The 22,000-nt window shown below is 40.7% G+C and overlaps 1 protein-coding gene across 7 annotated transcripts in view; it reads left to right on the top strand.

Annotated features, from left to right (window-relative positions):
* zc3h13 (zinc finger CCCH-type containing 13) overlaps positions 1–22,000 on the top strand; it is a 92,776-nt gene that overhangs the window by 19,374 nt on the left and 51,402 nt on the right. For 6 of the 7 annotated variants that reach the window (XM_078409392.1, XM_078409396.1, XM_078409391.1 and 3 more), the window contains exons 3-7: positions 4,523–4,632; positions 10,338–10,449; positions 14,161–14,275; positions 19,123–19,262; positions 20,211–20,359. In XM_078409392.1, coding sequence (XP_078265518.1) covers positions 4,523–4,632; positions 10,338–10,449; positions 14,161–14,275; positions 19,123–19,262; positions 20,211–20,359 — 626 coding nt within the window. Of the gene's footprint in view, positions 1–3,029; positions 3,167–4,522; positions 4,633–10,337; positions 10,450–14,160; positions 14,276–19,122; positions 19,263–20,210; positions 20,360–22,000 lie in introns of all 7 variants that reach the window. The other variant, XM_078409393.1, reaches the window with a different exon arrangement.

Genomic DNA, 22,000 nt, shown 5'->3' with positions numbered 1-22,000 from the left:
AAATAACTTCAGTTCAGTTGGCAGCCTTGTTGAGAGAGAGAAAACAAGGTTGTTGGTGAAAGTACACAAAATGTTATTGTTACAAAAGAGGATGATTATCTGAAATGGCAATCCATTTTTTTTACACAGGCCATACACTAATTGTAATGTATATCAGATATGAAAGTACTTGATGAACCCAACACCAAAACCAGGAAATTATTCCAGTTACAATCATTAATATGTCATCTTGATAACCAAATTCACAAAAGCATAATAAATGACATTTAATATTTCTCTGGTTCCCTGGATTATAATGAAAAACGTATTATTGAACTTCTTGTGTGTTAAATGATTTCAAGGTTCAAGGTCAGTTTATTGTCACATGTACCAATTTGGGTACAGTGAAATTTAAGTTACCATACAGCCATACTAAGTGAAAAGCAACAAGGCACACAATCACATAAAGTAAAAGTTAACATAAACATCCACCACAGTGGATTCCATATTCCTCACTATGATGGAAAGCAATAAAGTTCAAACTTCTTCCTCTTTGTTCTCCCATGGTCGGGGCAGTCAACCCATCTGCAGTCGGGGCGATCAAAACCCCCGCAGCCGACGATCGAAGCCTCCATCGGGATGATCGAAACTCCCGCATCGGGGCGGTTGAAACTCTCTCCGCGGCATGGAACTCCCGAGTCAGCCTCTTCTTACCAGAGACGGCTTCACGATGTTAAAGCCCACAGGCCCTGCGGTTGGAACTTTGATCCCCGGCAAAGGGATCACAAGCTCCGTGATGTTAAAGTCCCGCAGACTCCCGTGGCTTGGAGAGACCGTCGGTCTCCAGCAAAAGCCGCGCCATTTCACGGTGTTAGGCCGCAGTAGGGACGGAGATACAATATGGAAAAACATTGCATCTCCGTCGAGGTAAGAGATTAAAAAAAGTTTCCCCCAACCCCCCCCCCTCACACACACATAAAACAAACCAATGAACACCAAAACATACTTTTAACACATACTTAAAATACCAAAAACAGAAGAAACTGTTGGCGAGGCAGATTATGTTTTCACAAATCAGTTTGTGACGGGGTGCAGCCATGACATCCAAAATCAAAGCATTAAATTGCAGCATTGAATGTTAGACTGATCCTAATGATTCATTACTGTGTTAATGTAGGCTCTGCATTTTTCACTTTATTTCACCTGTTGTTTATTCTCTTATTTAAAAGTAAAGGCACAAATTGCTAGAGTAACTCAGAGAATCAGTCAGCATCTCTGAAGAAGGGTCCCAACCCGAAATGTCACCTAGCCTCCAGAGACGCTGCCCGACCTGCCAGGTTACTCCAGCACTTTGTATCTTTTTTGTAAACCAGCATCTGCATTTGCTGTTTCTCTCTTATTGTTAACAATTTTTTGTTAATTGTTCTACCACTACCTTATTGATCAACATAAAGTTTCTCCCTCTGGTGTTATATCTTAAAAATGTCTCCTTCCAACAAATTAAACAAAATGTATCAGTTTGGTTATAGGTGCTAAAGCACCTCTGATTTAGCGGAGGGGAGAAAGTTTTCAAATTCATATGCTATTGTTGTATTAAATGTCCACAAAATCTAGGGTCAACATTTTACTATTTCCACAATTACAATATAATGTTCCTCTGCTTATGCCAGCCTACAAAATACTACATCTGAATACATTCAAGAAAAACCTTGTATTAACTACCTCTTCATATATTATAATTACTGGAGGCTAATTTCGTATGTCCAGTATGACTTTACAAATCACCATTCTCGACACCAGTTTCATTCCAATATTTATTTTGTGAGCATGTTTCATAGTCACTATACAACATTGACTATACCTTCTAGCCCAAAGATAATTTACCCATAACTTTAGAGCAAGAGATCACAAATGTTCCTGTAAAATTTATGCTGTCATTGGCGTGCATTTATTGAGTAATAATTGCCAGAATTATCTGAGATGAAACAAGACTGTCTCAAAATCTAACTGTAGAGGTATTTGTCATGTGTTTCAATTATATTGCTCAGAAATCAACTATCGCCTATTATTGATATTGATCGAGTAGGATAAACAAATTTAAGGTTTGGGCTGATGCCTTGTTTAGGATATTTTTAGCCAGATTGTGAAGTGGAGTAGAGGGAAAGTTTAACTTGTCATAAGGTGAGGTAGCAGCATCTGTGATTTTACCACCTCGCCTCGTCTGCAGCCATTCTTGTTCGTATCTCTAACTGGCTTCCACCCTTGTTAAGCACATTGGATTTTGTGATTAGATGACAACCAACCTCTCAACTTGCTCTGCTATGGTTAGGATTTAAACACTTGGCTGGGATGCATGTTCTGTTTATCAACTTTATTTACTTAAAAGTAAATGATATCCAAATAACAATTAATTCAATAAAATTACACTTGTTATATATATCCAAATTATTTATTCCCTTTCATTGCCGATCAAAACAGAAACATTATTTGTTTAATAAAATTATAGTGTCTAATCAGTGCAGCATTATCGCTGAAAAATAATCTCAGAAAGTACTCTATATGAATTCAGAACATGGGCCTTCAATGTTGTATCCATGTTATAAATGAGCAAAATATGTTTTTAACCACCTATGAAGTAATAAAACAAGAGAGACCCTTTGGAGTAAATGCATAAGCAACCATCCTTTCCACATATCCTGCCTGGCTGCTATGTGGTCCCAGCATTTCTGTTTTTGTTTTTTTAATTTTCATTAACCATAGAATTTTGTTTTTACACATTCAAACAGTCTGCATTACCTAATATTTGAAAAGACATCCAAATTACAATCTTTGACATATGAAAGTTTTGCTTTTAGGAGCTTTAAACCTTCATAATGTACTTTTTTGGTGTAGTTACTAAGGATTTCTTAAATCAGTTTTCAGACCCATAAATGTACTCTTTTTCTTAGTTATTAAAATGGTTAGGATTGAAAGTTTGTACCTTTATAACAATATTAACAAAATGTGGCATGCATCAATGGTTTGAAGTCTTGTAATTCTTACCTGCACAGATGAAAAAGAAGAGCTGAGTTTGGAAACGGACCTTACCTCCTTAGTTTCCAAACGTGACAGAAGTTATGAAAATTAATTTACCAGGATGATGCAGCACTCCGAATCAAATTCATTTTATGTTCAAAACAGAGAAAAGGTGCGGGTTGCTTTAATTAAATTAAGAAGCTGTGAGGGTTGGTGGATATATTCCTGTAAAACTAGGTTTTTATATCTTAAGTTGTTGAATAAAATGCATAATCCCCAATCCTTCAATAACAGGATATCCAATGGGTATATTTGCCCTCTGTTTACCAGCTTACCTTACTGTCAAAAACTACATAATATTGCAAAGTACAGGAAACTGCTTTCTGAACATTTTAAATCTAAAACTATCAGCCATTTCTTGTAAATTCTCGAGCCCACAGATCAACAATTTTCTTAACGATGTGTTCTTAGGTAGCACAAAATGATATGGAAACAAAAACTAACGTGTTTGCAGTAGATGTAACTTTTGTAATGCATTCTCCTCTACTAAAATGTATAATTTTAATAATAGTGCTTTGTATTGCATTTATCAGCTATCAAAAAATAAACTATGATCCAGGAGCAAGATATGAGGCACATGCCGATCTAGTTTTCAAAATCCTATATGAACAGTGTTTAGTTTCTAATAAGGGTATCATTGCCGAGCCAGATGAAAGGTAATTTGGCCTAATTATTATTGATGATTGTTTCTTCTCTTTCATAATAATCATTATCATGTCAGGCTAATTCTAGTTGGAAATTAACATAGTCATTCCACTGATAATATAACTTCCAAGGTGGCTGCAGACAATTTCTAAAGAGTTTGCGTTATTTACTTCAGGAGGTAATAGTTAATTAGGTAGTATTTTGTTTCATTGTATGGTAGAACTTTGGAATGGTTAATTAAGTATTTGATTGCTTTAAATTTCACTATGAATTCAGTTAAACTGGGAAACTTATTTGAAAAAATCAAAACTGGGATGTGAGCATTAAGAATATTGTGTGTTGTGCTCACGTCATGAACTCTTTATAATCGTGCCTTTCACAGAATTTTGTTTGATCATTTCAAAATTTTGTCACACCTTACATTGTCATGTAACACCAATGTTAGGAATGTATGGTATAAATTAAATACAACAATTTAATTCGGGTGTTATTTTATATTTTGGTATATTGGCTATCTACACTGCTGCATTTGAGCTTGTTTGCATCATAAAGTGTATGCAACTCTTTGTGAAAGTTATATTGTATCAAACCCATTAAAGCGCTGACCCAAGAATTAGTCATACACAGAGGGGATAAATGTTAGAATAATTGTAATGAAATCAAAATATCTCTGCACAGATGTATCTCATTACCTCTATATAGCATAAGATTTTGTGTTTAAAGTCGTAAGGAGGACAATCTCTGTTTATTGTATGAATCAAATATGTTTTTAAGAATTGTTCTAAACAATTGTATAATTAAACATTTCTGTGTTTTAACCTAGACACAATGTCGTAATTGGATGAAAACTGGTCATTGTCCATATGGGAATACATGTAGGTTTACTCATGGATCCTCCCCTAGAGGTAAAGGATACAGTGCCACATACAGAAGGTAAAATGTAACTGATTCTTGAGAACTTAAATGTAAGGGTAAAAAGACCCTAATGTGAGTTATCTATAGGCCCCCAAACAGTAGCCTCGACATAGGGTGCAAGTTGAATCAGGAGATAAAATTGGCGTGTCACAAATGTAATGCTACGGTGGTTATGGGAGATTTCAACATGCAGGTAGACTGGGAAAATCAGGTTGGAAATGGACCCCAGGAAAGAGAGTTTGTAGAGTGCCTTTGAGATGGATTCTTAGAACAGCTTGTACTGGAGCCTACCAGGGAGAAGGCAATTCTGGATTTAGTGTTGTGTAATGATCCTGATCTGATAAGGGGACTAGAGGTAAAAGAGCCATTAGGAGGCAGTGTTCACAACATGATAAGTTTTACTCTGCAAATGGAAAGGCAGAAGGGAAAATCGGAAGTGTCAGTATTACAGTATAGCAAAGGGGATTACAGAGGCATGAGGCAAGAGCTGGCCAAAATTGACTGGAAGGAGGCCCTAGCAGGGAAGACGGTAGAACAGCAATGGCAGGTATTCCTGGGAATAATGCAGAGGTTGCAGGATCAATTTATCCCAAAGAGGCGGAAAGACTCTAAGGGGAGTAAGAGACACCTGTGGCTGACAAAGGAAGTCAAGGACAGCATAAAAATTAAGGAGAGGAAGTATAACATAGCAAACAAGAGTGGGAAGACAGAGGATTGGGACTCTTTTAAAGAGCAACAAAAGTTAACTAAAAAGGCAATACGGGGAGAAAAGATGAGGTACGAGGGTAAACTAGCCAATAATATAAAGGAGGATAGCAAAAGTTTTTTTAGGTACGTGAAGAGGAAAAAAATAGTCAAGGCAAATGTGGGTCCCTTGAAGACAGAAGCAGGGGAATTTATTATGGGGAACAAAGAAATGGCAGACGAGTTAAACCGTTACTTTGGATCTGTCTTCACTGAGGAAGATACACACAATCTCCCAAATGTTCTAGGGGCCGGAGAACCTAGGGTGATGGAGGAACTGAAGGAAATCCACATTAGGCAGGAAATTGTTTTGGGTAGACTGATGAGACTGAAGGCTGATAAATCCCCAGGGCCTGATGGTCTGCATCCCAGGGTACTTAAGGAGGTGGCTCTAGAAATAGTGGAAGCATTGGAGATCATTTTTCAATGTTCTATAGATTCAGGATCAGTTCCTGTGGATTGGAGGATAGCAAATGTTATCCCACTTTTTAAGAAAGGAGGGAGAGAGAAAACGGGTAATTATAGACCAGTTAGTCTGACATCAGTGGTGGGGAAGATGCTGGAGTCAATTATAAAAGACGAAATTGCTGAGCATTTGGATAGCAGTAACAGGATCGTTCCGAGTCAGCATGGATTTACGAAGGGGAAATCATGCTTGACAAATCTACTGGAATTTTTTGAGGATGTAACTAGGAAAATTGACAGGGGAGAGTCAGTGGATGTGGTGTACCTCGACTTTCAGAAAGCCTTTGACAAGGTCCCACATAGGAGATTAGTGGGCAAAATTAGAGCACATGGTATTGGGGGTAGGGTACTGACATGGATAGAAAATTGGTTGACAGACAGAAAGCAAAGAGTGGGGATAAATGGGTCCCTTTCGGAATGGCAGGCAGTGACCAGTGGGGTACCGCAAGGTTCGGTGCTGGGGCCCCAGCTATTTACGATATACATTAATGACTTGGATGAAGGGATTAAAAGTACCATTAGCAAATTTGCAGATGATACTAAGCTGGGGGGTAGTGTGAATTGTGAGGAAGATGCAATAAGGCTGCAGGGTGACTTGGACAGGTTGTGTGAGTGGGCGGATACATGGCAGATGCAGTTTAATGTAGATAAGTGTGAGGTTATTCACTTTGGAAGTAAGAATAGAAAGGCAGATTATTATCTGAATGGTGTCAAGTTAGGAAGAGGGGATGTTCAACGAGATCTGGGTGTCCTAGTGCATCAGTCACTGAAAGGAAGCAAGCAGGTACAGCAGGCAGTGAAGAAAGCCAATGGAATGTTGGCCTTCATAACAAGAGGAGTTGAGTATAGGAGCAAAGAGGTCCTTCTACAGTTGTACCGGGCCCTGGTGAGACCGCACCTGGAGTACTGTGTGCAGTTTTGGTCTCCAAATTTGAGAAAGGATATTCTTGCTATTGAGGGCGTGCAGCGTAGGTTCACTAGGTTAATTCCCAGAATGGCGGGACTGTCGTATGTTGAAAGGCTGGAGCAATTAGGCTTGTATACACTGGAATTTAGAAGGATGAGGGGGGATCTTATTGAAACATATAAGATAATTAGGGGATTGGACACATTAGAGGCAGGAAACATGTTCCCAATGTTGGGGGAGTCCAGAACAAGGGGCCACAGTTTAAGAATAAGGGGTAGGCCATTTAGAACGGAGATGAGGAAGAACTTTTTCAGTCAGAGAGTGGTGAAGGTGTGGAATTCTCTGCCTCAGAAGGCCAGTTCGTTGGATGCTTTCAAGAGAGAGCTGGATAGAGCTCTTAAGGATAGCGGAGTGAGGGGGTATGGGGAGAAGGCAGGAACGGGGTACTGATTGAGAGTGATCAGCCATGATCGCATTGAATGGCTGTGCTGGTTCGAAGGGCTGAATGGCCTACTCCTGCACCTATTGTCTATTTAAATAAATCTTTTGTGAAGCATTGTTAAATGATTTTTTTTTCTCCTGTTCTAACCAATTTTTCATTTAGCATTTTATATAATTTTTTAAATGTCAATTAAAATTTGTGTTCTGGGCTCTTCACTATCCTGATTCACTGCTGAGCAGGTTTGATGATATTACAACTGACGGACACCATGAATCAGAACCAGTGGTCATAGTCTCAAAATAAGAGTGGCCACTCAGGACAGAAATGAGAAGAAATTTTAAAACACAAGGGATTTTTGGAATTCTCCATCCAAGAGGGTGATGGAAACATGGTCACTCAGTATATTCAAGACTGAGATTAATAGATTTTATAGATAGTAGCGCAGCGGTAGAGTTGCTGCTTTACAGCGAATGCAGCGCCGGAGACTCAGGTTCGATCCTGACTACGGGTGCTGCACTGTAAGGAGTTTGTACGTTCTCCCCGTGACCTGCGTGGGTTTTCTCCGAGATCTTCGGTTTCCTCCCACACTCCAAAGACGTACAGGTATGTAGGTTAATTGGCTGGGCAAATGTAAAAATTGTCCCTAGTGGGTGTAGGATAGTGTTAATGTACGGGGATCGTTGGGCGGCACGGACTTGGTGGGCCGAAAGGGCCTGTTTCCGGCTGTATGTATATGATATGATATGATGATATGATAGGTGAATCAATGAACGTAGGTTAGGAGTAAGTAGTCAGCCTCAATCCTATCTAATGACATAACATACTTGAGGGGGCAAGCAACCTACTCCTGCTTTTAATTATTGCGACCAATTTGCATAGCTTGCTCTTAGGGTCAGGGTTAGTTTGTTATTGTCACATGTATTGAGGCATAGGTAAAATCTTTGTTTTGCATGCAATCCAAACAGATCAGATATACCATATATAGATACAATTAGTTTAAACTCAAGTACGATAGGTAAAGCAAAAGGGAAGATACAGGGTGCAGAATACAGTTCTCAGCATTGTAACACATCATTTTCTTAGACAAAGTTCGTTGTCCTCAATGGGATAGAGGTGAATCGAACAGTACCCTAGCTTATGGAAGGATCGTTAGATGGACCGTTATGGATTGCCATATCAATACTTATGGAAGCTTATGGAAGGACCGTTAGAATCCTGATAATGGAGGGGAAGAAGCTGTACATGATTCTGGTGGTGCGTGCTTTCAAGCTTCTGTACGTTCCCGGATGAGAACAGGGAGAAGAAGGAATGACCGACCGGGGTGGAACACGTCTTTGATTATGTTGACTGCTTTTTGGAGGCAGAGTGAAGTGCAGATGGAGTCATTGGTGGGAAGTCTGGTCTGTACGATGGATTGGGTTACACTAAACCTAATTTCTTGTGGCTTGGGCAAAGCGGTTCTCAAACCAAGGTATGATGCAACCTGACAGTTTGGTTTCTATGGTACACTGGAGACATTCCAAAATTCCTCAATTTCCTCAGGAAGTAGAGGTGTTGGTATGCCTTCTTGGCTGTCGCATCAAGTAGTTGGTCCGCGATCATTGGTAATTTTACCATCAAGGAACTTGAAGCTTTCAACCATTTCCACTTCCGCACCATTGATGCTGATTGGGGCATGTACTCCACCATGCATCCTGCAGTCAATATCTTGCTCCTTCGTCTTGCTGACATTGAGAGAGTGGTTATTGTCACAACTCCGTCTTTGTGGTACATCTCGCATATTAGCAGCTTTAACACAGTAAATAGCAATTTCCACATTATAGTGGCAAAGCAGCTCATTTTTCCAATTCATTATTGCCACGGAGTGATTTAGAAATTGAGGGTATGAACTCGTTGGTTTCCATTTTTTTCATGTAATGGTGCGGTTTGATTGCATAGTCGAGTACAAAACATCAGCACTATATATCACATGATATGGGCTATGCTTTGGGACATTTTTAAGAGCTGTGGCAATATGATATAAGTATGGGTTCTTTGGTAGCATCAAACTCAATATGTTTTAATGTTCATCTTTAATGGAAAGATGTAAGAATTAACTTATTTGAAGAAAAAAACTTTACAATGTACTTTATGATGTCAGGATGTAGTTGCTGTGACTTAAGAATTGATATTATGATCTCATAAAGTTATATCTTCCCTGTGAACAGTGAAATTTATGACTAAATGTCCTTGAATGCAGACCCAATCTCATATATGAAAGGAACTTAATTTTTTTTGCCATCCATGTGGGCAACTGAATACCTCGCTTGTGCCACAGGTCCTAATGAGTTGTAGGCATGCACTTGTGATTTTTTCCATTACTACTAGCCTGATGTGTATGTAATATGTGCCAATTACATATTCTTGTGTTGCAACGTTTAACATTTATTAGAGCTACGGTATCTGTTGTGGATGCAGTAATCAACTTCCATGCATTAGAACTTAAAAAGATCAATTGTGAAATTTATGAATAATTCCACATTACAGTCCATAATCTCACTGTTATTAAAATCTGGCAGACCATAAAGTATTGTCATCCACTACTTAATATGCAGCAGAATTGGAGTAGTAAAACACTTAATTGACATCAAGCACACATTGCAAAACAATTATTGCACATGTACTAACTGATTTGGTTGTACTAATCGAAGTTCTGGCTTTAAATATCTGTGTTTGGATATTTTTAAAGCTTTCATAAAATATTTGCATTTCTCTGCAACTAACTTAAATTGTAGGACTATTCTATATTTAAATAATTTATGATATATCAAGTTGCAGATGTTCTTGAGTTTATGATATTCTTTATTTGTCCCTTAATATTGTACTTTAAATTTTGGAGTCGACAAATGTTCATTATTTGGTGATATCCCATTGATAATTGGAAAAAGTGCTTGCATCAAGATTCTGTATTTGGATGTGCCTGACATTTTGTTTATTGGGTTAATGCTGATCTAGAGATTCTATAAATGAAATAAAAGTCTGGGATATCTGTAAATATAAATTCTAATGTCACTAAAACATTGGTTGTATACGTTCCTTTATAAATTTTAGCTAGACGATAGAAACAAAAAACCTTTAAAGGAATCCCTAATTTTTCAAATTTGTCACTTTTTTGTGGATATGCAGATCTCCAGAAAGGCCAACTGGTGATTTACGAGAGAGAATGAAGAATAAAAGGCAAGATGTAGAATCTGAACCACAGAAGAGAGCCCAGGATGAGTCCTCGTCTCCAACGAGGGTAAAAATAATTGTCATTCTAAATGTATCATTTACAGCAATCTTCCAGTTAGAAACATAGAAAATAGGTGCAGGAGTAGGCCATTCGGCCCTTCGAGCCTGCACCGCCATTCAATATGATCATGGCTGATCATCCAGCTCAGTAACCTGTACCTGCCTTCTCTCCATACCCCCTGATCCCTCCAGCCATAAGGGCCATATCTAACTCCCTCTTAAATATAGCCAATGAACTGGCCTCAACTACCTTCGGTGGCAGAGAATTCCACAGACTCACCACTCTCTGTGTAAAGAAATGTTTTCTCATCTCGGTCCTAAAAGACTTCCCCCTTATCCTTAAGCTGTGACCCCTGGTTCTGGACTTCCCCAAAGTCCATATCCCTCAATTTCCTGCCTGTTCATGTATCTGTCTTAATGCCTCTTAAACATCACTATCCAATCTACCACCTACCCTGGCAGTGCATTTCACTCCCTTTGTAATGAAACATATACAGGAATCAAGGATTTGGATCAATGAATGGAGGAAGCACACGGTGAAGAGCACAAATAACTATTTATTAAGCAAACACAAGTAAAACACAGAAAAACTATCAACTATCAATAACGAAACAATACAAAATAACTCTTGCGCCCCTCTGCGTATTCAAGTCTCCTATCTGCATTGGCTGCCAACGGCACACACTACGGTCCAAGCTCTTCCTCTCTCTCTCTCTCTCCTTGGTGCAGCTCTTTTCTCGCCCTGAAGATGAAGCTCATGCTCTCATGGTAGAAGCATGTATTTATATAATAATTTTATCACTAAGAACAACAGATGATTATGTGTCAAGCTCGCTACCCTCCTTGGTACCATAATCGTGTGAGTTATGTGTCCTATGACACCGAGCTAGTCTCGGATGTCTCTGGGAAAGCAAAGCTTATCTCAGTGACCTCGCAGGTGTCCTCATGATCTACTGGTCTCTTTGAATTAGCCCAAGCATTCTTCGAAAACATCTACTTGTTTTCCTAAGCAGGGTTCAAAATACGGTGCTGCTAATTTAGCTGACAACTCAATTTCAGCTCACAGTCTGTTTAACCCTTACATTGCACCCTTAAACACTTTCCCCTCTCATCTCAAACTTCTGACTCATCTCAAATCCCTGGGTAAAAAAATTGACCATTTGGTCTATTCATATTTCTCATAATTTGACACACCTCCATCAGATCACCCTCTGATGTTCCAGTTAAATTAACCTTTCCACCTTGGGCTTGAGAACTATTTTTTTAATGAAAATATAAATAAGTTTCAAGTGTGAAAGGAACTGTAGTTCTTCTTTCACAAAAGTGGAATTCAAGTGGAATAAATAGATGTCTTTTTTTAGTTTCATGAGCACTTTATTGCATGGGAACCTTAGATTTCAGTATCTATGGATTTTTAACCTAAACAATCCCATAGAACAGACCTGTCCAAAGTCCGGCCCGGGGGCCAATCGCGGCCCGAGGTCAGATTTTATACGGCCCGCAGCTTCCGTCTTAAAATTTATTATTTATGGCCCGCCAGCACTGTCTAACAGAATGAAGGTAGGGGGAGAGGGCGACTACACCTCCCGGCAGACAGCGCTGCCCGACCTACATCCCACCGCCCCCCCGTCCCGAGCGGGAGAGGCGACGGCGACTACACTTCCCGGCGGCGGGGTTCAAGGCGTGCGGGGGACGGGAGAGCAGCAGCTGAGCTCTCCACACCCAGCACGCTCATTGGTAGGCGCTTCCGTCAGTCGGGCGGGTGCCGCTTTCCCCCCCCCCCCCCCCCCCCCCCCAGCGGGAGAGGCGACGGCGACTACATCTCCCGGCGGTCAGCGCTGCCCGATCTGCGGATTGTCAGACGCGAGGTCCGGGGGGAGCGCATTAGTTAAAGGGGGGGGGGGAGCGCATTAGTGAAGGGTCCGGGGGGGGGGAGCGCATGAGTTAAAGGTCCGGGGGGGGGAGGAGGAGGAGGAGGAGGAGGAGGAGGAGGAGGAGAGCGCATTAGTGAAGGGTCCGCATTAGTGAAGGGTCCGGGGGGAAGGGGGAGCGCATTAGTTAAAGGTCCGGGGGGGGGAGCGCATTAGTTAAAGGACCGGGGGGGGGGGGGGGGGGGGGGGGGAGCGCGCGCATTAGTTAAAGGTCCGGGGGTAGCGCATTAGTTAAAGGTCGGGTGGGGGGGGGGGGAGCGCATTAGTTAAAGGTCCGGGGGGGGGGGGGGGAGCGCATTAGTTAAAGGTCCAGGGGGGGGGGGGGGGGAGAGCACAAGAGTTAAAGGTCGTGGGGGGGGGGGGGGAGAGCGCATTAGTTAAAGGTCCGGGGGGGGGGGTGGGGGGAGCGCATTAGTTAAAGGTTCGGGGGGAGGGGGGTGGCATTGGCCCTTGGGTATTTTCACATTATCAAATCTGGCCCTCTTTGAAAAACATTTGGACACCACTGCCATAGAACATAAAGAACACAGAAGATAGAACAGAACAGTAGAGGAATAGGCCCATTGAAGCATCATGTCTGTGCTGGCAGTGATGCCAATCTAACCAATAGCATCTGCTTGTATATAGTCCATATCCCTCAATTTCCTGCCTGTTCATGTATCTGTCTTAATGCCTCTTAAACATTACTATCGTATCTACCACCTACCCTGGCAGTGCATTTTACTCCCTTTGTAATTAAATATATATGCAGGAATCAAGGATTTGGATCCTCTGATGTTCCAGCAATAAATAATCCAAGTTTGTCTGACCTTTCCCCATAGTTAACACTCTCCAATCAAAGCAACATGCTGGCGAATCTCCTTTGAACAATCTACAAGGCCTGAACATCCTTCCTATATTGCTACAACCAGAACTGCACACAATTCAAAATGTGGCCTAACCAAAGTTTTATACAGCTGAAACGTAACTTCTCAATTTCCACATTCAATACCGTAATGCAAGCCATCTCCACCACCGCATCCACCTGTGTTGCCACTCTCATGCAGCTGTGGATCACTCCCGAAGATCCCTCGGCACATCAATGCATCTAAGGGTCCTACCATCGACGAGACACCTGCACCCAACCTCCTAAAATGCATCACCTCATACTCAGCCCCGATTAAAACTAGCAGGCAGCGGGAAAGATTTAATGGGGTTCTCAAGAGTAGGTTTTCACGGAGTGGATGGTGGATATATGGGACGAGCTGCCAGAGAAAGTGGTGGAGATGTAATTACGGTTTACCAACATTTAGACATGGGGGTACATGGATAGGAAAGGTTTAATGGGATACGGGCCAAATGCAGACAAGTGGGACTAGCTCAGGTAGGCAATTTGCTTGGCACGGATGAACGGCCTGTTTCCGTGCTGTGCTCTTTGACTCTAGGATTCCATTCGCTATTTCTTTGCAAAACTTAAAATTGTGTATGGTAATTAATGGCTAAAATAAAGTTATATTTGAGATGAGAGTTGCATGCAAAGGTAGGAAATAGTGGAATAGAATTTTGCACTTGTAAATGGATAATATTTTCCTTGTATCAGTATAAAGTTAGTGAGATATAAAGTCATAAAACAAGAAACATCAACCCACCATGCCCATGCTGAACTTCAGGAACCCCTTTATACCAATTCCATATTTCCAAAACAGTAATTTTTTATGCAAGCGAGATTTGTGGCAAAATGAAACCAGAGAAGATGATGTGCAATAAATGCATTTTTGTTTTCTGCTAAAACAAGTTATTTTATTTAGAGGGATGCTTCAAGAAGCAGACGTCGAGAAAAAGATGATGCTAATCTGAAAATCACAAAGGAACGCACCCCAGAAAGTGAAGAAGAATCAGCTGAGTGGGAAACAGGCAGAGATGGTAAATTGGATTTTATCAGAAAATATTTAATTGTGACCATTGCAATTATAAAATGAATTAGCTGTGATGAAGCTAACTATATATAGGTTCTTTCACAAAAAACATGCCTCGCCCCGCCGCTCACCTAGCCTTGCCTCTGGCCTCGCCGCTCGCCTGGCCTGGCCTGGCCTCGCCCCTGGCCTGGCCTGGCCTCGCCCCTGGCCTGGCCTCGTGCCTGGCTTCTCGCCTGGCCTGGCCTCGCTGCCCGCCTGGCCTCGGCACGCCTCGCTGCTCGCCTTACCTCGCCGCCAATCAGCGCTGCACTCACTGGGCACATGTAAGTCGCTTTCACTGCCAACGGATCCACGAATTGGTAGTGTGAGGCCTGTTGATGTTGAGAGGGGATGGGGTGGGTGAATGGGGGGTGGAATGGGGTTAGGGGGAGGGGGGCAGGGGAGTGGGGGGAGGAGTGGGGGGGAGAAGGGAGGTGTGGGGGGGGAAGGTAGGGGTGGGGATAGGGGTTGGGGGGGTCGTGGACCGTTGTGATTTGCTGTTGACCACTGGAGCAAGTATGTCTTCAATAAAATTGGGTATGTGCAGTTTTAAATGAAATTTTCTTCATAACTTAGTCACACATTTTATGACCATTGTTCTTTTATTCAATACCAAGAGAATGAGATGTGTAAGGAAAAAGCAAAATAGAAAAAACAATACAAAACAAAATTTTCATTGTGTTATATAAAGTATTTCTGTTCAATAACCTTTCTATAAATAGTAGAATATACTCATGATAGGCCTGACATTGTACATGTAGTCCAAGAACTATAGACTTTTGGAAATAATAGTCGTTTTTTTCACACGTGAATGTAGTGCAACACGCATGCGCATTTGGCATGCATAATTTTTTTGCGGAAAAGTTGCATTACACGCCATATTATGAATTTTGATGTAAAATTCTGAAATTTGGGCATCAAAATTATGAATTTATAAAATCAAATGTTGGGAGGTCTACTGCTGTAACCTGGGGAGGACCTGTATAGGTAGATTTAACACATGTAGTGTAAGAATGTAGGTGAAGAGACTATTCAAAAAGAGCACTAAAGCAATTTGGGGGGATTTTCCCTGAAGGTTTGGCACATGTTTTTCAGAAGAATGCAACATGTATATGCAGGGTTGAGACTAAGAAGGAACAATCGTTTATAATCAAATTTTCTAATCTAAGCTATTTTATTCATGGAGATGGAAGAACGTCTTCATCTAATAGCGATATTACGCCACCAATCATTTTCTGCCATTGTCCCTTCTATGGAAGTCTGATGAGGAAAATAATTGTTTTAATTGCCAACCCATAATTCAGAATCTGAGATGAAGAATCTGAACCAAAATGAAGGCATACATATCATAAATCCTGCAAGGATTAGGAGTGGAGGGTGCGTGGCAGTTAGTGAAGAAGTCGGAATCACTGGGATGTGAAAGAACTTTCAGAAACAATTTTTGATAGATTGGGAAAGGCGAAAAAAGATTTTAGGAGTGAATCTTGTTCAAAATACACTTAAACGATTTTCATGATATACCTGTAATAAGAGCACCAAAACATCCTCAAGAATGCTAACAAGGCTAAAACAGGAAAACATAGCTAAATGATAATACTGTAGAATATTAGCTTAGTCACAAAACATATGTCGAGTAGCAGTTGAACTATGATGAATAATTTTAATGTAATTTTAACATATGCCCTGATAATTATTCAAATACTATTTTTTAAATTGTAAATTTATTTGTTACATTGTTGCGTTGATGTCCTTGTAAAATTTGCAGCAAGTAAGAATTCCATTGTTCCATCTTTAGTGCATATGACAATTAAACACACTCGATCCCTTGATTCTACAGCTTATGTAGGGTTTAACCCCACTGATGCTATTCCACATCATGACATTTCCTATGACTTCTTCAGCTTGATATTCTCAAATAAAATATCTATTAATTTTTAGACTTCCCCTTCCTCTCCCTGGTAAGGTTCAAGTTTGACAGGAGACTGGCATTCTTTATACTCTGCAACTGTCTGTATCCAGTCAGGTTTCTGGGTGAACCGGGAAAGTGATAAAGGGAATTATCTTTGCCTTAGACAAAGGTAATTCACACCCTTCTAAAAGACTTACCTCGAGGATCAGTTGGAACAATATTAGAGAAAGGATGCAGGATGCCTTTCCCAGCATAATCTGATTTCCTGCGATGTATTGCTGGGGAACTGATCGAATACCTGTGCATTTTTGAAGCCACTAACCCTAAAGAAAACTTGGCATTTATCCCAAATACTAAAAAATTAGACATTTAAGTGCTAATAATTCTAAGAACATTGATTGAATGTTGTGGGCGTCTCTGGATTCCAATTATAATTTCAAAATCTCCTAACTCCATCATTGTAAGCCCCCCAAGCTAGGCAATTATAAATGAACAGATTTTCTCCACATCTGGTAATGCAATGCAGCTAAGCTAATTAAATCACCAAAACAAGGAACTGCAGATGTTGGTTTACAATAAAAAACACAAAGTGCTGGTGTAACTCAGCGGGACGCAGCATGGCAGCATCTCTGGAGAACATGGATAGATGACATTTAGGGTGGACCCTTTTTCAGACTGATTTTGGTTGAGGGGGAGGGGGGGAAGAAAGCTGTGAGAGAAGAGGGGCAGGATAAAGCCAGTCAAGCGATAGGTAGATACAGGTGAGGGGGGTTGATAGGCAGATAGTCGGACAAATGCCAGAGATGAAAAGGGAAATGCTGTGAGATATGGATAGAAGAGTTGTGAATTGTGAAGCCAGAGAAATGAATGGAGAGGAGGGGAAGGGAGATGTAGATGTGAGTCCAGGTGGGGCACAGGGAGCAGAGTTGGGGTAAGGATATGGCGGGGGGGGGGGGGGGGGGGGGGAGGGTAGGGGGTTCTGGTTAGTTACCTTAAGTAGGAGAATTCAATGTTCATACCGTTAGGCTGTAAGTTACCCAAGTGGAATACGAGTCGCTTTTCCTCCAGCCAGCCTGTGGCCTCACTCTTGCAATGGGGGAGGCCCAGGACAGAAAGGTCGGTATGGGAATGGGAGGAGGCATTAAAATGATTAGCAACAAGAAGATCCAGTTGGTTGGACCGAATGCACATGTAAGGCAAGACGGTCGCCAAGTCTACACTTTGTCTCACCAATATACAGGAGACCACATCGGGAATGCCAGGTGCAGTACATGAGGTTAGAGGAGATGTACGTAAACTGCTTTCTCACTTGGAGGTACTGTTGGGGTTCCTGGATGGATGTGATGGAGGAGGTTTAGGGACAGGTTACATCTTGTGCGATTGCAGGGAAAAGTACTGAGGGAGAGGGTGGTTTGAGTGGGACAGGCCGAGTGAACCAAGGAGTTGTAGAGGGAGCAATCTGCAGAAGGTGGACGGGGGTGGGGACGGGAAGATGTGAGAGGTGGTGGGATCACGTTAGAGGCGGCGGAAATGTCGGAGAAAGGTGTGGTGGATGAGGAGGCTTGTGGATAGTTTACAACGCAATGGTATAATCATTGAATTCTCCAATTTTAGGTAACTAACCAAACCCCCTCCCTTGCCCCCCCCCACCACCCTTCCATTGCCCTGTGCCCCACATGGACGTACATCTATTTCTCCCCTCCCCCTATCACCTATCTTCTGGCTTCACGATTCACACTTCTTTCATGTCTCTCAGCTTTTATCCTTTAGTCTCTGGCCTTTGTCCAACCATCTGCCTATCAAACCTCTGTATCCACCCATCATTCACAAATAATTGCGGCATCTTATTAAAGTAATAAATATTTGGAATTGTTGCAAAATTGCTTGTGTGGTATCAATGGAGGGAAGTGGACAGCAGGACAAAATGTTTTTAGAATCATTTAAGCACCGTTGTTGTTTCCAGTTTATGTAATCAACTTGCATGCCATTAAAGTTCTCAGGCTGACTTTGTTCTACAGTGTAAAAGTGATTTCAGCTTCAGTCAATGCATCACTACAACTGTCCCCTGCAATGCCCAAAGTGGTGCCTTGCTCTCTTTCAAAGTTTTTCAATGCTTTATAACTGTTTTAAATGTGACTTGTATTAAAAAATGTAAAATGTCAGTATTACAAAAAAAACATCGGTAAACATGCAAAATATATTATTATAGACATAAATCAACGAAATAATTAAGAACAAAGCAAATAATTGAATTTACCTATTGAATTGAATTGGATAGTTCTGATCTCCAAGTGGGAATCACAATTTAAATGAATAAAGATTCCAGTCCTCTGCAGGTTCTGATTGATATAGGTTCATGGAGGTAGGTTCCCTCGAGTGACAGATCACCACGAGAGATGGATCATCAGTACCTGTTATCCAGCTCGCCCTGGATTTGCATAAATCCAAGAATGAATAATGCGAGAGCATCTGAATGTCAGCAGACCCTTTGGAACCATCAGTCACAGCCAGGATGATTCATCTGATGGCTTGACATGCAATCACCAGAGGAAGTGAAATGTTGAATTATATGAGCAATTTAGCAGAGTACAATTCTAAGTGGCATTCTTTGACTGATTATTTATTGAAACCAGCAGTATTTTGAACTGTTAAACATTTATAGCCAAGTCAGAACACTTAACCACATTTAAGGTATCTCTTTTTTTGGCAAATAAAAGAAATGTGCCTAGGCTTTGATCAATGCGATACTTTGAAATCTCATAGGCTATTTTTAAGTGGCTCCTTTTATGACTTCGTCAATTTGGTAATCCTGCCCAATTGGAGAGAGATGGACTAAACTTCATACAATTTACTGAGAATATTTTAAAAGTATGGCTGGTTTGCTTTCATGGTTATCTGTGTTACAGATTCTGATAATGGGGATGTAAACTATGATTATGATCATGAGCTGTCCCTTGAAATGAAGCGGCAGAAAATACAACGGGAACTGATGAAACTTGAACAAGAGAATATGGATAAAAGAGAAGAGATAGTCATCAAGAAGGAGGTAGGTATGCAAGGAAGTTGCTTGTTTATAATATTGCAGTGAGAAAATCTAGAAAACATCATGGATTAATTTATTGCATTTAATACTGTGACTTTAAATGAACTCTGAACTAAATATATAAATTAAGAATTAGGAAAAAAAGAGTTTTTGTACTGATGATATAGACTGTACATCTCTGAACAAGATGCAGTTATAAACTGTGAAAAAATAATCATTCAATTATTATTGAATTATTGAATTATTCAATTATTATTTCCGGCTGTATATATATGATATGATATGATATGATACAATTACAACCAGGAGCATTTTACAATGTTGAAAATTTGTGACAAAATACTGATGCCAATTTGTTAATGTCAGGGACGCTGGTGGACGCAGATACAATAGTGGCATTTAAGAGGTTTTTAGATAGACAAATGGACATGGATCATGTGGAGGCATGTGAGATTAGTTTATCTTGGCATCATGTTTGGGATAGACATTGAGGGCAGAAGGGCTGTTCCTGTGCTGTACTTTTCAATGTGCCAATGGAATGACCAGAACCGCACACAATACTTCAAATGTGACCTAAACCATTATAGTGCTTTATAAGTCTTATTATAGAACACCAACATGGTTGAAGTAAAATAACCTTCATCACTTCTTGAAAAGAAGTTTGCTAAACTATCATTTTTTATAAACTCTGTTTTTGGCATTTAAGATATGTTGTTGATATATTTTACACCCACAACTGAAGTTCCACATCATTTGGTTTATAAAGTGGATGTTTGCCTTCCTCTGAAAATTGGTGTTAATGACAAACTAAATTTGCAGCATGGAAAAACTATGTTGGGTAATACTGGTACCATCAGATGAGACTGCTGTTAGGCACGTTTTACACGGAATGACTTCATTTTGCCGTAAATTTTAATGCCTCTTACCAAGTAAAATGTTTCTCTATTAAAGATATCTCCAGAACCAGTGAGAAATAAGCACTCCCCATCTCCAAGAAATGCAAGCAAATCGCCTAAACATAAAACTAGTCCAAAGTTGCCTTCTGGTAAGAAGGAGAAAAAAGGATCAAGATTGTCATCTCCCCCAGGCGACCAACAAAGGTTTGTATGATGAATTTAAAATGTTGATTAAATTAAGATTATTGAGATTGTTTTTTAATATTGTACAGTTAAAATTAACCGTAATTAATTGCTATTTTATTCGTATAGTTGAACAGTAATAAAGTGCAATTATTTTTGAATGGTATGTGGTAATAACTTTTATTTATAGACTAATTACTTAACTTAAAATTATTGTCTAAATTTTGTAATAATAGTTGGCATGTAGAGTCTAAGTTTTGTTACCAGTTTATTTTCCTGTCATTTCCACCCAGGTGTTTTTAAACATGTTGAGGCATTCAAATAATCTGTGGTTCATTTCATTACCTTGACATCACCATCCCTCTCCAGCAAGCAGTCAGAATGAGAGCAAATATTTAGCAAGTTTCAGTGAAGTTCAAAAATAATAATTCTGAAAAAGTAAACAATCTGGGTGGAATCTTAGGAAATGAATAGGCCATTTGGCCCTTCCAGCATGCTCTTCCATTGAATAAAGATACAATATGGTAACGTGATTATTGAAACTGAAGGCATGCATCCTGTTAAACAGGTACTTTGTTTGTTTTGTGGAAGAGGGAGCTTTCCATTTAGAGTGAAAAATATGAAATTTTGGAAATGATAAACATATTCAGGGGCAGAATCTTTAAAACTGGACAATTTGGCATTTATTCTGAAGTACTAAAAAAAAATTAGACATTTAAGTGTTAATATTTGTTGGGCTATTGTTTGAATATTGTGGCCATCTCTAGATTCCCGATGTGCTCATGTAATTTCAAATACTGAAAATGTAAACCTACTAAGCCAGGCAATTATAAATGAACAGGTCTTCTCTACATCTGGTAATGCAAAGCAACTAAATCAGCCAAAACATGACCACCTACCTAGTCCTCCGTGTGCTGCTAAAACAGCGACGACCCGCCGAGGCATGGACTCTACAAGGCCTATGAAGGTGTCCTGTGGTATCTGGCACCAAAACACCAAAACATTAGCAGCAGATCCTTTAAGTCCTGTAAGTTGCGAGGTGGAGCCGCCGTGGATCGGACTTGTCGATCCAGCACATCCGACAGATGCTCAATCGGATTGAGATCTGGAGAATTTGGAGGCCAGGGCAACATTGTGAACACTTCATCATGTTCCTCAAACCATTCCCGAACAATGTGTGTGTTGTGGCAGGGCGCATTATCCTGCTGAAAGAGGCCACTGCCATCAGGGAATACCATTGCCATGAAGGGGTACCTGGTCTGCAACCATGTTTAGGTAGGTGACAGGTGTCAAATTGATGTCCAATGAATGGCTGGACCCAGGGTTTCCCAGCAGAACATTGCCCAGAGCATTACACTCCGTCCACCGGCTTGTCGTCTTCCCACAGTCGTTTCGGACCAGACGGGATAGCCTTCATTGCCCTTGCGCATCGATGAGCCTTGGGTGTCCAACACCCTGTCACCGGTTTGTGGTTTGTCCCTCCTTGGACCACTGTCGATAGGTACTCACCACTGCTGAGGTACTCACCACTCACCACAGCCTTGCCATTTCAGAGATGCTCTGACCCAGTCGTCTGGCCATAACAATTTGGCCCTTGTCAAAGTCGCTCAAGTCTTCACACCTGCCCATTTCTCCTGCATCCAACACATCAATTTCAAGAAC

The sequence above is a fragment of the Rhinoraja longicauda genome, chromosome 12, assembly GCF_053455715.1.
Source record: "Rhinoraja longicauda isolate Sanriku21f chromosome 12, sRhiLon1.1, whole genome shotgun sequence".
In the NCBI taxonomy this organism is placed as follows: domain Eukaryota; kingdom Metazoa; phylum Chordata; class Chondrichthyes; order Rajiformes; family Arhynchobatidae; genus Rhinoraja; species Rhinoraja longicauda.
Note: the sequence above shows the minus strand (reverse complement) of the source record. Positions and strands in the feature narration are given on the sequence as shown.